Genomic DNA, 15,175 nt, shown 5'->3' on the forward strand with positions numbered 1-15,175 from the left:
TGAGGAGGTCGGACAATCTGATAAGTTGTAAAAAATGGTCTTTACTCAATTTGAGCTATATTGAGACTACAAGCTAACTAAAGACGACCAATTGAGCTTATTCGCTGTAATTTACAGTTATTTCCCCACAAGTTGTGTTTATTCAGAGGAAGTGTGCAGAGAGTCTGGGACACATAAAGGAGCGGGAGAACGAAGGGATTTTCACGTGCGAATGAAGCGAGTAAACTCAATATGTCCAAGCGTCCATCTATCCATTTATTCGCGCAAGTCGCGTCTGGTGTGAACGCAGCATAATGCGTTACATTACTGTTGCAATATTTTTTCTCTCCTGGGCTGGGCTTGGTTGTTTGTTTGTTTTCAAAAACAACCAAAAAAAGTTATATTTTGGGCAAATAATAGGCCCTTTAACACCAAAAGTGAAATGAATAAGCCTCAGGCTGAAGGAAATGCACATTTACGCCTGCACAGTAGAGGGCGCAGCTCGAACAAACCTTTCAGCTGTGCTGCCATTCTGGATTACAGAAGAATAAGATACAGGAGAACAATCTTATTTCTAAATCTAATCTAAAGTAATTTTTGCTTATTAGTATGGTTGAATTAGATCATTGAAGGTCAGCAGCAAAGACATTGGTTAATAAAGTGAGATTAAATACATAAAGTATATTTGTGTAATTTAATATAGTTAATTATTACAGGTTTGCATAACATTCTGAGTTTGCATTTCACTGTTTTTATTCATTTTGAGGAATACTGTTTTTGTTCAAGTGAGATGAGTAAATGCATGTTCACATTTAGTCCAGAACTACAATAACATCATGTTCACACAGCGCACACAACACCTCTGACCTTTATTTCTCTCAACGTGGGGACTGGAGAGCTGTCAGTCCATAAATGTGAAAAAGTGACTTAGATATTTAGTAAAGTGAAAAAGTAATGTGTTACTTTACTAGTTACTTGAAAAAGTAATCGGATTATGTAACTCAAGTTACTTGTAATGCATTACCCCAGCATTGGAACTCTTTGTCCATTTTTCCCAAAAACAAGTTGAAACTGACCACAGCACGCATTTCCACTGTCTTTCGGATCATCTGAGATGAGCTTGGGACCAGAGAACTCGCTGGCTTCTAGTATTGATAGCTTTCTCCTTGCATGACAGAGATTCAAGTTGCGTTTCTTGACATTGTTTGTCCAAATTACTCCTGGGCACACGTGGCAATATTTAACACAGTAGCATGACGAAGGTCGAAGGTCACAAACATTCAACACAGGTTTCCTGCCTTTTTCCTACATAGACTGAGATTCCTCTGGATTCCATGAATCTTTTCACAATATTATGTATTCTAGGTGCTGAAAGACCTAAATACTTTGCAATCTTGCATTGGGAAATGTGATTTTTGAATTTTTTGGCAATACTCTCATGAAATTTGGCACAAAGTGGTGAGCTGTGACCCATTTTCTTGCAAAAACCAAGTCTTTTCTGGATGCTCTTTTTATACCCAAACACGATACCCTCACCTATTACCAATTCTCCTGCTTATTGTGGACTGTTTCAAAACTGTTTAACTTGGATTTTCTTTTCACTTTATTTTGCATCCGTCCCAACTTTTTTGGAGTGTGTTGCAGCCATCAATATCAACATTGGTTTATATTTACAAAATACAGTTAATTTGGCCAGTGAAAACATTGATTTCTTTCTTTGTGTCAGTTAAATAAAGGTTCGAGAATTAACAAATCACATATTGCATTTTACAAAGTGTCCCAACTTTTCTGGAAATTAGGTCGTAAATGAATAAAAGCAAAATATGAACTTCAGTTTCATTTCTGCTAGTAGTATACTGTCACGGAAATCGAATCTAATGACCGAATCAGAGCAGACCCACTGTTCTACTGACTTGATGAGCTCTGGCGTGACATTTGGCCTTTGATGTAGTAAAGCTGTTTTGTCTTTTTTAGTGCAGTGATGCTGAAAGCTGCTTCCTGTCCCTGCAGACACAGTGTGCGGCGGCTCTTTGAAACAGAGGGCAGGAGCACTGGGTCAGAACCGGACCTGGATTAGGGCCGCGTGGGCCTATCCTGTCGCCCCAGCACTGTCATTTCAGTCACTTCCTCCACTTCCTGTTGACGCCACTTGGCACATCTGTACAATAAACACAGCCTTCCTGCCCCTCCAGCCAGCAGTCCAGGAGGTAAGACTCATCTCCATATGCAGTCAGCCTCATCGCTGTTAAACTCAGAAATATATTTATTTATTTACTCTTTTTATATTTATTTAAAAAGTAAAAAAAGAGAAGACTCTTACACTCACCAATGCTCAAAACTACAGTAAAAGTATTGTAAAATATTATTACAATTTAAAACAACTGTTTTCTATTTGAATGTATTTTAAAATGTAATTTTTTCCTGTGATCAAAGCTGAATTTTCAGCATCATTACTCCAGTCTTCAGTGTCACATGATCCTTCAGAAATCATTCTGATATGATGATTTGATGCTCAAGAAACATTTACTATTAAGATATGATATGAAATTGGATTTATAGAAAGTCAAAAGAACAGCATTTATTTGAAATTAAAATCTTTTGTAACATTTTTAATGTCTTTACTGTCAATTTTGACCAGTTTATGAATAAAAATTAAATATAATAGTAAATTTTAGTTATAGTTTGCATATATAATCATACAAGTGTTTTGCATTTCATCATTTATGCAATGGAATTATTTTGTTTTTCTATTTAGGTTTTTACAAAACAGCAAATAGATAAATAGATGATAGATAGATCAGAAAAATCCTGGAATGTTTTCCCCAAAAACCTTAATTTCTTTTCGACTGAAGAAAGACAGATATGAACATCTTGGATGGCATGGGGGTGAGTTTATTATCAGTAATTTGAATTGTGAACTAATCCTTTAAATAATTATTTGTGACTGACAGGTCCTGTCTCAGCTGAGACTGTTCACAACGGAAGCAACGAGTCCCTGACAGACGGTGGCATAACCAGTGATGATGCTTTACTGCTTCCAGACCATGTACCTACAATTTCACGCAAAATAGACAAAGTCAACGGTATTTACATTTTTATCCATCAGGAGGCAATTGATTATTTAAAAGCTTAATTCACTCAAAAATGAAAATCATTTACTAGTTCTAACCACTTAATATTTTTCTGCGAAACACCAGAGGAGACACCAAACTCTGTTGGTTTTATGTGTCTGTTATGACACTTTTATGGTGTTTATTGTGTTTTTGTTGGAGCATAAATTACACTCTTCCTTTTTAAAGGTGTAGCAAGTCATTTGGAAGAGCAAATGTTTACAGTATTTTGCAAATACTTGATTCCTAATTTACTGTTCAAACGTTTGAGGTTTTGTGTTTTAAATTTTTTGAAAGGAGTCAACAAGGCTGCATTTATTTGATCAAAAATACAGTAAAAACAGTGATGTTACAGTGAAATATTATTAAAATTTAAAATAACTGTTTTCTATTTAATATATACTGTAAAATGTGATTTATTCCTGTGGTCAAAGCTTAATTTAAAGCATCATTACTCCAGTTACTCAATGTTGAAAACAGTTGTGCTGCTTCATGTTTTTGTGGAAACTGTTTTTCAGGATTCTTTGATGAATAAAAAATTCAAAAGAACAGAATTTATTTGAAAAATAAATCTTTTGTAACATTATAAATGTCTTTACTGCCACTTTTGATCAATTTAATGCATCATAATACAGAAGAAATTATAAGAAAGAAACTAGATAAAAAAGTTTGAAGACAAACTTTAAGTTTACTTGAAAAAGCCAGTCCAGAAAGTTTGAAGTAGTTTTAAAAGTTTGAAGTTTGAAAGTTGAAGTTTTATTAGATAGGTTTAGTTTGATAGATAGATAGATAGATAGATAGATAGATAGATAGATAGATATAGACAGACGGATGGATAGCTAGAACGATAGATTGAATGACAGATTGAACGAAAGATAGAATGATAGATAGACGGATAGATACATAGAATGATAGATAGATAGATAGATAGATAGATAGATAGATAGAATGATAGATAGATAGATAGATAGATAGATAGATAGATAGATAGATTATTAACATGGAAAATTGTGGTTGAACATTTTTATTTATTCTAAAGCACATTTTCAAATACATTTGCTGACTTCATAATCCATAAGTCAGTGATACAGGGCAGATATGAAGGCGTTTCAGCTCATGTGTTTAATGTGTTCACCCACAGCGGGATGCAGGGAGGATGGAGGTCATCTCAGTAGAGCTTCTGTGGCTTTTGTTGGACTCACAGATCTCTGTCTCTGCCAGATTCAACATCAGCGCTCTCTCTCGAGCGGTGCCCACTGTCTAAACACCGGGCAGAGTCATCTGGAGAAAGCCTGTGAAATTCAACATGCCCAGAGGAATATGCGAGAGCTTTATAGTCATCCTGACGGGTTATTTTTGCATCGCCCAGGCTTCCTGCCGCACACACTTTAGATAAGAGCACTGAGAACGGACAGAGAACAAAGATCCTCACGCCTCATTCTCGGCTGTCAATCAAAACTGTTATACTTCAAAACAGAGGAACTTATTATTACAAATGTGTCCTCAAAGCAAATTACTTTCTATGTTATATAAAATCACAGTTGATGAAGATGTTTAATGCAGTAAGGTGTTTTTTGCTTCATGCAGGTCACATATGTGCTATGAAACACTCGCAAGGGTGGCAAAGATATTTTTATCACAGGCACATTTCTAACCTAACTTAAGTAGAAGAGTCTGACACATCTTACTGGAGGAAAACTTTTAAACTTAAGTTCTTAAAAGTGCAAAATATATTCTTCTACATAAAGGTGGTATGCTCTCATAGTGGCTGCAATGTTGTGATCTTTGTATGGGTAACAAATACATACATAGACTACGGTTCAAAAGTTTGGGCTCAGTAAGATTTAAAAAAAAAAAGAAAAAGAAATTACTTTAATTCAGCGAGGATGCATCAAATTTATCAAAAGTGACAGTAAAGACATTTATAATGTTACAAAAGATTTCTATTTCAAACAAAATGCTGTTCTTTTGAACTATTCATCAAATAAGTTTCCACAAAAATATTAATCAGCACCATTGATATTGTTTTTTTTAGCAGCAAATCAGCATATTAGAATGATTTCTGAAGGATCATGTGACACTGAAGACTGGAGTAACGATGCTGAAAATTCAGGAATAAATTACATTTGAAAATATAGAAAACAGCTTTTTAAATTGGTCAAATAAATGCAGCCTTGGTGAGCATGAGAGACTTATTACACCAACATTTAAAAGCTAACCGACCCCAAACTTTTTAACGGTAGTGTAAGTGACAAGTGTTTCCAAAATACTACACACATTTGCTCTTCCAAATGACTTGCTAAACTGCTGAAGATGAAGAGTGTAATATCTGTGCCAATAGTGGCACCAAACAGAATGGCAATAATGATTGTTTTTAAACAGGTTTCCCAATCTAAAGCCACTGGTTGCTCCAATAAACAAAGCAATATTTCACATTCACACATGGATTTTGTGTGTATTTTAACATACAAAAAGATTTGAGGCCTGTCAGAATCAGAAAATAGGCTCGTACAGAACAGTCCAACTTTGATCAATTCAATAAATTCATTCTTTATACTAAATAAATACAAAATGCGGGATAACGATAACATACAGTCTTGTGAAAAATAAAGAACACTTTAGGATTTTATGGTTTTACATATCAGGACATAATAAAAAATCATCTGGTCTTTAGCAGGTCTTAAAATTAGGTAGAACCTCAAACAAACAAACAAACAAAAACCACAGACATATTACACTGTCATTATTCATTTAACAATAATAAAGCCAAAATGGAAACGCCATGTGTGACAAACTAAGTACACCCTATGATTCAGTTGTTTGTAGAGCCACCTTTAGCAGCAATAAGCTGAAGGAATCATTTTCTGTATGACAGTATCAGTCTCTCACATTCTCTCTTCTTTACATTCAGTTCACTATATGTTGCTTCATTTCTTTGAGGTTTGTGGGCATTTGTTTATGCACAGCTCTCTTAAGGTCCAGCCACAGCATTTCAGTCGGGTTGAGGTCTGGACTTTGACTGGGCCATTGCAACACCTTCATTCTTTTCTTTTTCAGCCATTCTGTTGTAGATTTGCTGGTGTGCTTGGGATCATTTGACCCAATTTTCAGACAGATTGCCTCACATTTGAACACTTTGGTGTACAGAGGAGTTCATAATGACTGTGAGATACCCAGGTCCTGTGGCTGCAAAACAAGCGCAAAATCATCACACCTCCACCAGCGTGATGAACAGTTGATATGTGGCGTTTGTGCGGATATGCTGTTTTTAGTTTTCACTAGGGCTGTCAAACGCGATTAATCATATACAAAATAAAAGTTTGAGTTTGCCTAATATATGTGTGAGTACTGTGTGAAATGAATATGTATATATAAATACACACAAATTAATGTATATAAATATTTTTATGTATATAAAATAGAAATGATATAAAAATAGAAAATAAATACATATACATATAATTTCTCAAATATATACATGAATATGTTTGTATTTACATATACATAATAATTAATCACAGTATTATATTAGGCAAACTCAAACTTTTATTTTGTATGCGATTAATCGTTTGACAGCCCTAGTTTTCACCTAACTTGGTGATGTGCATCATGGCCAAACATCTCCAGTTTGATCTCGTCTGTCGAATGGACATTGTTCCAAAAGTCTTTTGGTTTGTTCAGATGCAACTTTGAAAACGTTCTTTTTAGAGAGAAGAAGCTTTCTCCTGGCAAGCATGCCATACATGTCCAGTATTTTTCTAATTGTACAGTCATGAACTTTAACATTTAACATATTAACTGAGGCCTGTAGAGGCTGAGATGTAGCTCTTGTTTTTTTTGCAGTTTCTCTGAGCATTGCACGGTCGGACCTTGGGTGAATTTGCTGGGAAGTCCACTCCTGGGAAGATTGGCAACTGTCTTGAATGTCTCCACTTGTGAATAATCTTCCTCACTGTAGAATGATGGACTTCAGATTGTTTGGAACTTTTCCCAGATTGATCGGCAGCAACAATTGCTTCTCTAAGATCACTGCTGATGTCTTTGCTCCTTGACATTTTATTAACACACCTGAATGCTCCAGACCAGAAAACTGACAAAACTTCTGCTTTTATAGAGGTTTTCACACTTGCTGATGATCAATTAATTAATGCATTTGATTAGCAGCACCTGACCGTGACTTACCCTCTTAATTCCTAAGGGAGCAGTAAGGGTGTATTTAGTTTATGGCTTTTCCACTTTGACCTAGTTTTTTTTTTTTTTTTTTATTAAATAAAGACAGTGTAATATGTCACGTGTTGTTGTTCATCTGAGGTTGGATTTACCTAATTTTAAGTCCTGCTAATGACCGGATGATTTTTATTAAGTTCTGATACATACATCCATAGAATTCAATATGATGTCCTTTCTTTTTCACAGGACTGTAGATATACTCCACACTTACAGTCCTTTGAGCACTTGATATCATTCTGTTGAGAATCCCATTAGGCAGGGAAACAGATGGAGCAGCATTCCAAACAGATCTCCAGACAGTCTGAAGACTGGCAACAGTCCTCCAGTATCCCACAATCCAGCAGGGCAGAGCAGGTGTCCTCAGCACAGCACGCTAGACCTCCTGTGGCTGCTTCCCCACAACAACAGAGAGCGTCACACTCCAGACCGCAGGCCAAACACTGAGCCACGGCCGAACAACACGACAGCATCTCGCAGAACAGACAGGCTAGTATGCAGTGTGCACAGCAGTCTGAAAAACAGCCAGAAACATACAGTGTTTATCTGACCAGTATTAGGGTCATTCACAGGAAACAGAGACATCTGTGCCCTTAATGATTTGTAAATGATACACTTAACTGGACATTGTCACATTGTTTGATAGATTTAACCCCAGATTTTTGAAATAATTTGGAAGAGCAAAAGTTTACAGTATTTTGTACACTACTGTTCAAAAGTCTCTTAATTAAAAGTCACCAAGGCTGCATTAATTTGACTAAATTACTGTAAAAACAACAGTATTGTGAAATATTATTACAATTCACAAACTGTAAAAATGTAACGTATTCCTGTGATCAAAGCTGAATTTTCAGCATCATTACTCCAGTCTTCAGTGTCACATGATCCTTCAGAAATCATTCTAATATGCATCTAATATGCTCAAGAAATATTTCTTATTACTATCAATGTTGCTTATAGGCATCCCGTGTGTATCTGTGTATGTCAAAGATGTCTATTTGCAACATGTTTTTGAAGCGTTGAAGTGTTTAAGTTAGTCAGAATCTGCTCAAAAGCACTGAAAATGCTAGAGGGAAATGCTGGTATGGTCCAATTTTTAAGTAATGACTTGGTACCAAAGTACTGGTACAACCGTAGTTGCTTAATATTTTTGTGGAAACCATGATGCATGCATTTTTTTTCAGGATTGTTTGATTAATAGAATGTTCAAAAAAACAGCATTTATTTTAAATAGAAATCTTCTGTAACATTATAAATGTCTTTACTGTCACTTTTTGAACAATTTAATGCGCCCTTTCTGTACGGAAGAGGATTAGGGCCAAGCAATAATAAAAAAATAAAACCATCTCGAGATTAAATTTGTTAAATTTCGAGAAAAAAGTCGAGATAAAATGTTGAGAATAAAGTCATTAAATTACGGTAAAAAAGTCGTTAAATTCCAAGAACAAATTCGGTAAATTACGAGAAAAAAGTCGTTAAATTTCGAGAAAAAAGTTGAGATAAAATGTTGAGAATAAAGTCATTAAATTACGATAAAAAAGTCGTTAAATTACAAGAACAAATTCGTTAAATTATGAGAAAAATGTCATTAAATTTCGAGAAAAAAGTCGAGATAAAATGTTGAGAATAAACTCGTTAAATTACGAGAAAAAAATCATTAAATTTCGAAAAAAAGTTGAGATAAAATGTTGAGAATAAAGTCATTAAATTACGATAAAAAAGTTGTTAAATTACAAGAACAAATTCGCTAAATTATGAGAAAAATGTCATTAAATTTCGAGAAAAAAGTCGAGATAAAATGTTGAGAATAAAGTCATTAAATTACGATAAAAAAGTTGTTAAATTACAAGAACAAATTCGCTAAATTATGAGAAAAATGTCGTTAAATTTCGAGAAAAAAGTCGAGATAAAATGTTGAGAATAAACTCGTTAAATTACAAGAAAAAACTCGTTAAACATTGAGAAAAAAGTCGAGATAAAATGTTGAGAATAAAGTCATTAAATTACGATAAAAAGTCGTTAAATTACAAGAACAAATTCGTTAAATTACGATAAAAAGTCGTTAAATTACAAGAACAAATTTGTTAAATTATGAGAAAAATGTCGTTAAATTTCGAGAAAAAAGTCAAGATAAAATGTTGAGAATAAACTCGTTAAATTACGAGAAAAGAATCGTTAAATTTCGAGAAAAAAATTGAGATAAAATGTTGAGAATAAAGTCATTAAATTACGATAAAAAAGTCGTTAAATTACAAGAACAAATTCGTTAAATTATGAGAAAAATGTTGTTAAATTTCAAGAAAAAGTCAAGATAAAATGTTGAGAATAAACTCGTTAAATTATGAGAATAAAGTCATTAAATTACGAGAAAAAAGTCGTAATTTAACAAATTTGTTCTCGTAATTTAACGACTTTTTTCTCATAATTTAATGACGTAATTCTCAACATTTTTTTCTCAAAATTGTACAACTTTAATCTCGAGATGGTTTTATTTTTTTATTATTGCTTGGCCCTAATCCTCCTCCGTATTTCTGACATTATTATAAGGGAGTGACATAATTTTTGACCACATTGTTCAAACTTGCGCTTTTCTAATGGCTTTTATCAGCATTTAATTATGTTTACACTTACATTACCCCCTAGCAATCTTTGTTTTGGTTACACTTTATTTTAATGTGTGCTTGTTACAGTATAATTATACAATTAAGTACTGAGTAATATTAATTAACAACATGTACTTATACGGTTAGGTTAAGGAATAAGGTTGGGTTTAGAGTTACTTGCATGTAATTATGCATAATTTAATTGTATTACTATAATATGTACATGTAACAAGTGTAAAAAAGACACTTTAAAAATATTGACTATGAATAATGTGTTCATTTTTGTTAGTCATTTGCATTTCAAGCACACCGAAACTGAGAGACACCACCACAATCTTGTTTAAATCTTGAGAATTATTTCACAGCAATCAAAAAATGTCACAAACTCATGATATTGTCAAAACATCAAGCCCTCTCAGTATTTAAATTCACTAGATTAGATTATGCATCAGCTAGTGTGAGTTAGTCATCGAACAGAGATGTGTGACCTAACGGAAAGAATTATCAAGCGCTGACGTGAAGGGACCATTAAACACATGAAGATAAATCCAGCGGGTCGTCCTAGTGTCGCTGAAAGATAAGAGCAGGCCCTATATTTACGAACAGCCCTGTGGGCGGAGGCCTCTTTTCAGATATGCCCCAACGTGCTCTAAAAATACATGAAAATATTGACACAAAAATTTGAGCAAGGACTGAACCAATAGATATGTGTATGATCAAACAGGGAAAATGCTTTACCGTCTCCAGCTACTCTCTGGATCTGCGAGGCATCGCCTTTAAAGCTCTTCTGGCTCGTGGAAGTGGAGGGCGTGTGTTTTCTGTGAGGGTGTTTGTGTCCATTGCTCTTTGCATGTCGGTTGCATTTCTGTTGTGCTGCAGCGCGAGGTGTCGATCCTCCTGATGAAGAAGCAGGCGGTGTGCGGATGATGGTAGACCCGTTGATGACTGGAGGAGAGGAGCCATTGGGAAGACTGGGCTTCGCTGAAATGTGTTAAATTCACATTTGAATATATTAAAATTCAGGCAATAATACATTTTAATACATTACAATTTGTCAGTACTGAAATGTTTAAAAAATTGCATATAAAGTGTTGAGCGGATTCATAAACACCACTGATTGGCCATTGTGTTCACATGCTCATCAGATCTGTCTGCGATTGGCTACAATGATCAACGCTTCAAAAATACATTGTAAATAGGCATCAATGATGCTCTTCACCGAGCGCTTACACAGATATACACAAGGAAGTGTTTGAAAGTTTTGAAAGTGGGAGTGTTTGTGCTTTCAATGATCAACGCTTTCAACGGTTTCCTTGTGCTTCAAATGCTCCCATGCGTTGATCATTGTAGCCAATCACAGACATATCTGATGAGCACGTGAATGACTTGTGCTAAAAGATAGTTCACTCAAAAATTATTTTTTTCTTTTCATTTTCTTACTCTCATGTCATTCCAGACCCGTATAATTAAGTTGGCTTGAAAAAGCCAACTTACTGTAATAATATTTAAACTTATTATTTTTCTGAGACCAACTCTAACTCCTCCTAGAGCTTTAACTCTATAAACTCCAAACTCGGGTCAGACCTTCAGACTGTTGTTAACTTAGTTGCTATATCTTTTCTAACTGATCCAACTTACGGTTTTCCTAAAAAAGCAACTGCATAGCAATACCTTAGCAACCACCCCAAGTATCCTAGCAACACCCTAGCAACACCTTGGCAACCACCCCGAGTACCCTAGCAACCGCATAGCAACACCCTAGCAACCACCCCGAGTACCCTAGCAACCGCATTGCAACACCCTAGCAACCACCCAGAGTACCCTAGCAACCGCATAGCAAAATCTTAGCAACCACCCTGAGTACCCTAGCAACCACATAACACCATAACACAACCGCCTTGAGTACCCTGACTCTATCTATCTATCTATCTATCTATCTATCTATCTATCTATCTATCTATCTATCTATCTATCTATCTATCTATCTATCTATCTATCTATCTATCTATCTATCTATCTATCTATCTATCTATCTATCTATCTATCTATCTAACTAAACCTATTTAATAAAACTTCAACTTTCAAACTTCAAACTTTTAAAACTACTTCAAACTTTCTGGACTGGCTTTTTCAAGTAAACTTAAAGTTTGTCTTCAAACTTTTTTATCTAGTTTCTTTCTTATAATTTCTTCTGTATTATGATGCATTAAATTGATCAAAAGTGGCAGTAAAGACATTTATAATGTTACAAAAGATTTATTTTTCAAATAAATTCTGTTCTTTTGAATTTTTTATTCATCAAAGAATCCTGAAAAACAGTTTCCACAAAAACATGAAGCAGCACAACTGTTTTCAACATTGAGTAACTGGAGTAATGATGCTTTAAATTAAGCTTTGACCACAGGAATAAATCACATTTTACAGTATATATTAAATAGAAAACAGTTATTTTAAATTTTAATAATATTTCACTGTAACATCACTGTTTTTACTGTATTTTTGATCAAATAAATGCAGCCTTGTTGACTCCTTTCAAAAAATTTAAAACACAAAACCTCAAACGTTTGAACAGTAAATTAGGAATCAAGTATTTGCAAAATACTGTAAACATTTGCTCTTCCAAATGACTTGCTACACCTTTAAAAAGGAAGAGTGTAATTTATGCTCCAACAAAAACACAATAAACACCATAAAAGTGTCATAACAGACACATAAAACCAACAGAGTTTGGTGTCTCCTCTGGTGTTTCGCAGAAAAATATTAAGTGGTTAGAACTAGTAAATGATTTTCATTTTTGAGTGAATTAAGCTTTTAAATAATCAATTGCCTCCTGATGGATAAAAATGTAAATACCGTTGACTTTGTCTATTTTGCGTGAAATTGTAGGTACATGGTCTGGAAGCAGTAAAGCATCATCACTGGTTATGCCACCGTCTGTCAGGGACTCGTTGCTTCCGTTGTGAACAGTCTCAGCTGAGACAGGACCTGTCAGTCACAAATAATTATTTAAAGGATTAGTTCACAATTCAAATTACTGATAATAAACTCACCCCCATGCCATCCAAGATGTTCATATCGGTCTTTCTTCAGTCGAAAAGAAATTAAGGTTTTTGGGGAAAACATTCCAGGATTTTTCTCTATAGTGGACTTTAACAGTTACCAACAAAACATCAATTCAAATTTTCCTCAAAAAATTTCTTTTTGACTGAAGAAAGAAAGACAAACATCTTGGATGACACGTGGGCGAGTAAATTATGAGGAAATTTTAATTCTGAAGTGAACTAATCCTTTAAATCTGTTTAAAGGTCATTATGCTTTCAGAATGTCATGACAATTACTATTTCTCCAATGTAAATTAAGCATAAAAAAACTAAACATGCTGAAATATCTCAAACAGATTTGCTTCATAAACTTCCCTCTCACCTGTGACTTCAGGTTTGCTGGTGGCCTGCGGTTGTGTTGTGTGGACAGGATTCTCCAGGGTCACGATCCTGTCCTGCCCTCCGTCCTGCTGTTGGACATCCATGGCTTCTGTCTCCATTTGAGACGCCTGATTCTAACTCTGAGACGACATCCAGAAAGAGAAGTATTTTAACATGGGTGGACTGTAATCGGTCTGGGTGTTTGTGGAGTAGAGGTCAAAATGAAAACCTCTAACAAGATGGCTTTTATCCTCCAAAACAGCCTTCAAAAAATGTGACCATGAAATCAAAATTGGCAACCCTTATTTTTTTTTTATGAAATATTGCAGTGTTTATTATACAAAATAACTTCCCCTCCTATCGCAGCTTTCGTTTCATGCCGACTTTAAAGTGCATTCAACAGACATTTGCCTTTGCTGCTGCTCCAAACTGACCTGAAGTGATTTGGGAAGGTGACTAATCTGAACATCCTGCTGAGTCAGACAGAGCTGACAATATCATCAAAGCCCTGAGCTTAAATGCAGGAGTCATAATAAACATTTTGGCTGGTTTTAAAGATCTGTCTACTTTTTACCAACAGAGCATTCATTGTAGAGTATCTCTAGTTCAGTCCTCGTCTCTATCTGAGCCTGATTCTGTTCCCACTTTACCGTCACTCATCTACTGTAACATTTTTAATGTTTTTAATATTTTATAGTATCTATTTAAGAAATTAAGTAAGTAAGGCCTATCTGAAGCTAATGAGATCTATTGTATATCTACATATTTGTCTTAAAGGAGATTTCTGCTGTCCTGCAGATTACTTTAAAACCAATTGCTCTTATTCATTTTTCAAGGTTAGTTTTAACCTTTATAATAAATATAATAATATTAAAAAACATAGAATGCACAACATATACATGATTAATGTCTATATGTAGGACTAATGTATTATTTGTTTATGCCAGTAAACGTATTTAAGATGATTAATGTTTTTTAAATTATTAATTATCATTATTTCATCACGATTAATGTATGTTTTAGATGTTTAGCAGCCAAGCACAACAAAACAAACTGTCGTAAATGTCAAAATAATTTTTTTCTTGGCCCATATCCAGTTTTCTAGACATTTAAAAGGATTATTATTAGTTCGAATTTAATTACGCATAATATTGTTTGTCCAAATTAACCACGCGTTATTTTAATAATTATTTTTTTGCATTACATTTGCACTTGAAGGAGGTAAACAGAAGTAAACTTTTGATGACGTGACTCAGTTTCTGATGACCCAGAATGAAGCGAAATGACCAGAGAGTGAAGACACAAAGTTCAATTGAAGTATTTCTTACCTTATCTCGAATAACTCCAGTCTTGTACCGAGGACGTTTTAATTCACTTTAATTCAGAATGAATGCGTGTGAGCGCGAGGTGTATCTTCTCTGACCAGCGCGTGTTGTGATCTCTCGAGCTTGTGCGCGTGCACGACATCCTTCCTGCACAGCAGGGAGCTGTTTAATTTATTTCTGGTGATTTATCATGTGGTTTACCTGCAGTACTGGTACCCCAAAAAAAAAAAAAAAAAAAAAAAAAAAAAAATGGCCTCATGAAATTCTGGTTTATTTGCTGCATGAAGACACGTTTTATCCATACATTCATGCCTGCCACTGGGTAATTGACAATAAAAATCTGTAATTATTTGTTTATATTTCTGATTATTTTGACCCACATTTCTTTCTGGTTACCTGTCATATTATCAGCATTATCAAAATATTAAATCGGTACAAAATACATTTAAAATCCAAAAAATACACAGGCATTTTAGATCGATCTTTTAAAAAAATCTTGGAGCCCATTC

The 15,175-nt window shown here is 34.5% G+C and overlaps 1 protein-coding gene across 1 annotated transcript; it reads right to left on the reverse strand.

Annotated features, from left to right (window-relative positions):
* Positions 1–3,932: 3,932 nt before the first annotated feature.
* zgc:113363 (uncharacterized protein LOC791449 homolog) lies at positions 3,933–14,847 on the reverse strand. The gene is made up of 5 exons (XM_067393502.1): positions 14,670–14,847; positions 13,343–13,481; positions 12,773–12,904; positions 10,658–10,900; positions 3,933–7,830 (listed from the first exon to the last, which is right to left on the reverse strand). Exons 2-5 carry the CDS (start codon positions 13,458–13,460, stop codon positions 7,571–7,573), a joined length of 753 nt encoding a protein of 250 aa, XP_067249603.1. The 5' UTR covers positions 13,461–13,481; positions 14,670–14,847; the 3' UTR covers positions 3,933–7,570.
* Positions 14,848–15,175: the final 328 nt, after the last annotated feature.

The sequence above is a fragment of the Chanodichthys erythropterus genome, chromosome 9, assembly GCF_024489055.1.
Source record: "Chanodichthys erythropterus isolate Z2021 chromosome 9, ASM2448905v1, whole genome shotgun sequence".
Taxonomy (NCBI): Eukaryota; Metazoa; Chordata; class Actinopteri; order Cypriniformes; family Xenocyprididae; genus Chanodichthys; species Chanodichthys erythropterus.